At 43.6% G+C, this 7,007-nt stretch overlaps 1 protein-coding gene across 2 annotated transcripts; it reads right to left on the bottom strand.

The window, feature by feature from the left end:
* Positions 1-2,283: 2,283 nt before the first annotated feature.
* Positions 2,284-6,452, bottom strand: cmpk2 (cytidine monophosphate (UMP-CMP) kinase 2, mitochondrial). Of its 2 annotated transcripts, none has more exons than XM_051382452.1 (5): positions 5,751-6,452; positions 5,419-5,485; positions 4,770-4,971; positions 4,338-4,571; positions 2,284-3,010 (listed from the first exon to the last, which is right to left on the bottom strand). In XM_051382452.1, exons 1-5 carry the CDS (start codon positions 6,336-6,338, stop codon positions 2,890-2,892), a joined length of 1,212 nt encoding a protein of 403 aa, XP_051238412.1. In that variant the 5' UTR covers positions 6,339-6,452; the 3' UTR covers positions 2,284-2,889. The 2 variants fall into 2 exon arrangements, with proteins under 2 accessions (XP_051238412.1, XP_051238405.1); XM_051382445.1 differs by having other exon boundaries at positions 5,371-5,485; positions 5,751-6,450.
* Positions 6,453-7,007: the final 555 nt, after the last annotated feature.

Raw genomic sequence — 7,007 nt, 5'->3', positions numbered from 1 at the left:
ACCATCCTCTTCTCCTTTTCCAGTCTTCCCCTCGGCTCCTCTTCCCTCTTTTACACCCACCCTTCCCCCATCGCAGACAGCCCATCCTCGCCTGTCTACCAAGCGAACTCAGCTCTCCTGAAATCCACCATCATATCCAGTCACCGCTCTAAGGCCCCACTGATTGAAAGGAGCATTATTAGCCCCTGCTAACCTGTCCATTCACTGTGTAAAATGCTGTTTATTTGACAAGGGATGTATATAGACATTGCTGTAAGGTCTTTAGAGTTTGGCAGACACTTGGTGCCAAATCATATGCATGACTCCTCTTGCCATGCCGCTTCATGTGGCTGCCAAGTAGAGGCCCACTGGGGTCTTTGCCAGGGGACCCAGACTACTATTCAAACCCACCCCCACCCGACCACACTCTTAACACACACACACACACACACACACACACACACACACACACACACGAACAAACACCTTGTGCTTCCCCCGATGCCCTCTCTCCCTCCCCCAACCTGTACCAGCCCTATGCCCTCCCATTCCCCTCCCACCCCTACCCCCTCAGTCTCCATACCACACTCATTATTAATGATCTGAGGGACAGCTTTCATTTGATCTATTACTTAGGATGGGACGGCGGCTGCTGTGCTGCTGCATCCCTGCTGGATCTTTAATTATTTCATGGAGGGCTTTCCTCCTCTCCGCTGCTCCTTCTCTGTTGTGCAGATGAAATATTGAAGTTGAGGAGTGTAGTGCAAAGTGGCCCCATACAGGGTGAGGTGTGTGTGCATGTGTGTGTGCGTGCTCATTTGCTACTTTGTGTCTGTGTACTGTACTGTATATTTGTGTGCATGGACGTGTGTGTGTGTTTAAGGCTGAGCTCCTCCTGCAGTTCTCAGACGGATCTTAGTTTTTCCATAAAATGTGGTTTCGACTTTTATCTTGCAACTTCAGTAGTGAGGTCACAGATTGGAAGCAGATTGCATTAGTTATTAAGTTTTTCCCTGAAACCACAGCTCAACTTCGAAACACACATGTTCAATGTGTGAATGTGTGAGTTGTTGTTATTGTTAAGACCTCTGGGTGTTTCCTGGCTATCTGACAGAAACAACCGAACAAATCCTTTAGGAAAAACACCATTAACAAATGTAAAGAGAATTATTTCAGTGCATGTGTAATGTACTGTGATTATGGGCCATTAATGTCATATTACAGTTGCGTTGAGGGGCAGTAATGGCATGATATCACCACTCACTTTTTGTTGCCAAGAATAACAAACCATAACAACATCTGACTTGGAAATATGGCTGACACCACAGGCACTACAACTTTGCATTCAGGTATGATGTATGGTGTAATGCCTAATTGCTTTGCTCTCCCACTTCATAAATTTTGGGCTCTCTTGAGACAGAGGCTACTGTGTTAATGGCAATCAAAATTCCACACAGGTTTGTGCTACATTCATTTTGTGTCAAACCGCACATCTGCAGCCACACCAGGCAGCTATGAATTCAATAAAATGTCTGGAGATACTTACCTCATGTAGGAATCCATACTCCATAAACATAATGACACTTATTTTAGTTTATTTGATTACATGTGATGGTATGATTTGCATCCACAGCACCTCTCCACTCAGTAAAACACTGGATTGCTGTAATTGGTAGTAGGAGTAATCCATGCGCTTATGTGGGGGAGCACTGGAATGACATTGATATACAGCGCTCCATTAATTGCCATATGAATAGGGTCTGCAGTGGTTGGCGCTCTGCTGATGCATCACAGTAAAAGAGATGGGTCACTCTGTCTTCTCCAGCCCGCAGCTTTGCCAAGCTCATAATTACTAAAACCTCCAATTAATCTTCCCATCACATAGGGCAAATATACACTTCCTCCATATATAAATGAGTTACAGTCTATGCTCTTAGTAAATGCGCAGGACTATGTGTGTGTTTACACAAGTAGGTGTGCATGTGTACATTTATGTGTGCACACTTGTTAATGCCTGTGCCCATGAGAACATCAAGTACAAACAGCAGTATATGTTCTCAGTGCACTCGATAGCTCCACTGCGAGCCACACAGGTTATCAATACAAGTGATATCAGATGTGTCAATATCACAGTCCAACTGTAGCATACTGTTTTTTTGTAAAAAGCCAAACAATGTGTTCACAGACAGAAGTTCGTATGCACTTATATAAGCAAGCTTAAACACAGACATACTGGTATACAGTTTGCATAAAAAACGTCTTTGTAAGGCTTACGTAAGACCTAATCACTCACCCAAACAAATATTTAGGGTCATTTTCTTTTAATTTGAAACATATTTTCAACATATTCACAAAAATATATTCACAAATTATTATTATCAAGTGCTTTATTTGAATGTAAATTGGATTCTATAATTTCTTTCAATGTTTTCATTCTTGAGGGTCTACTGCATATTTAGAAATGTGGATGTTTGTGTGCCTGAAATGACATCACCCTAACTGACTGGTGCTTATATGAATGTTTCAATCCATTTTCTCGGTGTCTGTCCAAATATAAGTGGTTGTCAATAAGTGCAGCGACACTATGTCTGAAGGCTACACTGTGTCTATTTCTGAGAGGTCACAACAGCAGTTAAATGCACACTTCTTAACAATACTTGTGTGTGTGTGTCAGAATCTGTGTGTGCATGTGTGTGTCTACATGAATATGTATTTCTGATTGTAGCATGCAGTTCTGGCCCCTGGCCATTCAACCTTTACTCATTCTGAATAGAATCTCTTCTCCACACTCCAATCTGGCCACCATCCCTCCTACTATTGCATTCACAACACCTTACTGGCACCCAGTGGTGCAAGGAGGTACTGCATCCACTTGATGCTTGGCTGACAGCAGGGGAGATGGAGAACTGCTTACAAGTGGCATTTGCCCCTAATTAAAAGCTGCACTTGTTGGAGCACTTGGTCTGCAGAAGGACTAGCATCCACAGTGACGCAAGCTGGGCCAATGATCCTCCGGTAAGCCTCCTCCACTCTGCAGAGACACACATGAACAACCACACTGGTGAACAAGTACGGAAAATAAGCATATAAACACAGCAAACGACACTCTGCATTACACCGAATAATCTGCTTTCAGGACAAGTTTGAGCATTTTGACTGCTTGCAGTTTTGATGAACAGTGAGGAGTGAGCGATAAAAATGCACAACATCTGAGAACTTTAATATGATAAGAAAGAACACAGATGGCTCAGAGCGTTTCCTGAGACAAATGAAGAATAGTCCTTGTGATAGTGATCGACCAAGACTGCAGAATCTCTCACTCTCTCAGCGGCAGACAGTCAACTCGCTCCATTTTCTAATTCTGCTGGCCCAACATCTGGCTGTCCCGTGTGGAAAGGCCATTATGTCAGGATAGAGGATGAATGAAAGTAGCCATCGACCTGTCTGCGTAGCGACTAACTGGGCTGGCAGTGCCTGTGAGTTTTGACCAGCTTAATGGAGCACAACAGCTCAGCAACTAATCACCTGTTCTTTCTCATCAGCTGCTTCCCCCACGGGACAGTAATTGATTGTTAAGTGTTTGATGGATCAGACGAAGACTGAGCTGACCTGACTCAGTGAAACGAGCAGTACGGTTTTTATCCCATCTGTGGTTTCATGTTTTTTACACTCAAAGAGAACTTTTTTCATCACAGACTGCAGAACATTTGTCCACAGACGTCACATCGCTAAATGGGTTTTCTTCTTTCTTTTTCTATCATTACCCACTCTGGGTACCATACAGATGTACTGTCATACTGGACCTCAGTCATATTAATAGAACAGTGCATACAATGTAATGCAATCCTAAAGACACTTATATTATGAAAACTCCATTTATGTTCAAATGTATGGCTACTAAAAAGTTACAGTTAAAGTTTTTGATCAAATTGTTTATTCCAGTGCAATTTCAGAAATTTTATTTTACAATTTAAGGAATTAATAGTTTAAGCAAACTCAACCACTGCCAGAGGTTTTTTTCTCTTGCTTTAAGAAATGTTATCTCAGTATTTTAGCCGTCCGAAAAGTCAATTCTCTATTTTATCAACTATTACTATAATTTTGATCAATTAATAGTCTGAGACATTAAGCAAGTACACATAAGCCAGTTGCAGACATCACCTTGGGTTTCTGGTAAAATGTGATGGCATTTTTTTCACCATTTTCTGAAGATTCATTCAAAGAAGCAATCAACAGATTGTTAATCAACATAATTAGCTCTACTATTTCACATGCCTGATTGTAAACTTGTAAACTCAAACTTATGTATATGTATCCTACACATATATTATGTACAAAATGATATCCAAACATCTCACTTGAGTCTGAAAAGCTGGTTGTGGTCCAGCTCTTGCTCCTCTTCCGTCTTTCCTTGACCTCTGTCCCTCAGCCTCCTCTTCCTCTCCTCAGGATCCAGGGTGAGTAAGATCACCAGGCTGGGCTGGAGCAGGTCACTGGGCCAACGGTAAACCTCCGAACCCTCTACTGGAAGGTTGCACACTGGACCGCCCACTGCTGTGGCAATGGCATATGCTGCTGTGCTGTGCCAGAATCTGGGGAAAGATAATGGATGGTGGATTGAAAAGTGAATGATGGATGGATGGATGATCAGGTAACTGGCCTCGCAGGAGCAGAAGATGTTAAGCATTCAATTGTAGGTCTAGATCCCTGGAGAATATATCTATTGTCACAAAACAGGCAAACTTCGCACATCAACACACACAACTTTGTGACATCTCAGCTGTCTTTACCTGTCAACGATGACAGGTGTCTTCATGCCCTCCTGGCCTACTTGTTCTGCCGTGATGTAGTTCCCCAGAGCGTAGAACGCCCTGCGGACAAGGGGCGGCTCCTGATCAAAGCGGGCCCTCAGGGGGGACAGGCACTGGGGAGGGGACTGCAGAAGAGTGGCCCCCAGAGTATCCCTCAGAGACTCAGTCAGAGTGGTCTTACCTGTGATGGGAAGAGGGAGGGAGGAAAAAAAAGAAAAGACACAAACAAAGAAGAAACACAAAGACTGGGTACAGTTTCGGAAAGCAAAAGGCAGAATTCATCATATTTTTTAAATGTAATAAGGGACTGCAGTGGGAAAAGTTGACTGAACTAAAACTCCCATCCTACCTACATGGTTGAGCTTTCATGAGGTTTCGCAAAGAGTATTAGATGAGCAAGCTCTTCAATAAACCATTTTCACAGTGATGTAACTTTTCTGAGGTCATGATACATGATATTCCATTAAGCGAGGCTCGCTGGCAGATAATGGCTTTAGCAGAGAACAACTGGCCATCACTTTAGCAAGACATCTATACATCAAACTGATCCCATATTTATTTATGAGGTAATGGCATTAACCTGTGGCATCCAGGCCCTCTATGACAATAACAGGGAAGTCTGGTTTACTTCTGGCCGGCGCTCTGCTGGGCAGCAGCTCCATAACAGACGTTGCCTCTGGGATGATGTCACCGCACTGCAGAACAGACACAATCAGTTTTCTGCTGTGAGAGGAGGCAGGGGGGAGTCATACACTGCGCACATGAACACACGCACCACTGTGGGCCACCTGGCACTGATAGATAAATGGAATAATCAAGTGCCACTTTGGGCCGCTTGGTGTCCGCTGCTATACCTTTATCTACCGCATGAGGGTGCCATTTTTTACCATAGCTTGCAAATAAAGCATATTTCTATACTATCTGTTTATGTGCATATCATAACGAGGCTGGGATAAGAACCTCTTTCAGGACTTCACAGGCATCTTCAAAGCTGTAGAAAACATCAGAGTTGATGATGTTGAGAGTAGATGGGTGATATTCTGGCGGCTGTGAAGGTACCACATAGTACCCCTTTGACATTTCCACAGTTTGGCTGTCTGCATGAGACCACAGATGCTGACACAGCTGGCCGTCCTTGCCTTTCAAGTAGGAACACACAAGCACAGGATCACGCCGTATTAAATCTCGCAAAAGTCTCTCTGACGGGGAAGAACTCCCAGAATTGTCTTTTAGAAAGTACCCCCTGATGAGAGAATCCTTGACATTTGGCAGAAATGAGGACATGGGAGACACATCACACTCCGGTGGCAAGTCTCTCAACAATTTCTCTTTCAGCTCCGCGTAAAACTTGGCTCGTCCGACTCTGTCGCCGCCGCAGACGAGGAGAGAGTAACACCTGTCATGGTCTTGGACTTTGCTGAACACCCGCGGCGCTTCCTCCCCCCGGTGCCTTTCTTGAATCGAGAAGTAGTGCGCTGCGCCGTCCAGCTCCACTGAAAAAACACGCGTGGACCACTGGGGAAGGAGAGACATTGTGCGTCGTGCCATCTGCTAGCAGAGCCAGTTGTGATCAGTTTCCAGTCCAATGATACTTACTGCGGCATTACATGAAGTGGCCGCTGCCGGGGAAACGAAACTAACTGGCCCCTATCGCGCGAAAACGAAACCTAATGAGTTGTGCTACTTATTAACGGGGAATGTTTTCCTTGAGTCCGAGTTATGTTTGTGGAAGAACCGGTTCAAATAGTTGCTGGTTGTGTCACACTAAAGTAGGGTGCCTGTGTCATCATTTTGGCACGTGCCGGGGGTGTTGGGTGCAGGAAGGAAAGAGAAGAAACCAGGGTTATTATTATTTTTATTATGATTATCACTAAGGAAGCAGAGATGGATAAAGGTGGAAGGCTTGCAGAGGAAACACAATCCTCTGGATGGCCCTGAAAGCTGATAGGCTGTTTCATTGACAGTAATTAATAAATTATTGAGGACGTGCTAAAACACTTACTAAGGCGAGCATGAAATAATAGAAAGAACGTCAGCAGGCAACCGTTTACAAACATGCTTTGCCTCTGTGCAAGTTTTAAAGGTCATCAAAAGCATTGTTACAACTAAGTTTTATTATATTATGGCATCTTATATCAGTAATATCCATATTTAATCACTTATATCTGTAAATATATCTGTAAACATAAAAACTGTTTTCAACTTTGTGACAATGCA

This window comes from Dicentrarchus labrax, unplaced genomic scaffold (assembly GCF_905237075.1).
Source record: "Dicentrarchus labrax unplaced genomic scaffold, dlabrax2021, whole genome shotgun sequence".
Taxonomy (NCBI): Eukaryota; Metazoa; Chordata; class Actinopteri; family Moronidae; genus Dicentrarchus; species Dicentrarchus labrax.
This window is presented reverse-complemented; position numbering and strand designations above follow the sequence as displayed.

What these genes read in the sequence shown, in the direction of transcription:
- cmpk2 (XM_051382445.1), bottom strand. Translation starts at nt 6,338, where the DNA reads ATGGCACGACGCACAATGTCTCTCCTTCCCCAGTGGTCCACGCGTGTT. An exon ending in CCTGTGAAGTCCTGAAAGAG is followed by an intron (nt 5,486 to 5,750) that starts GTTCTTATCCCA and finishes TCTGTTCTGCAG; the next exon opens with TGCGGTGACATCATCCCAGA. An exon ending in AACCAGCTTTTCAGACTCAA is followed by an intron (nt 3,011 to 4,337) that starts GTGAGATGTTTG and finishes GTGTCTCTGCAG; the next exon opens with AGTGGAGGAGGCTTACCGGA.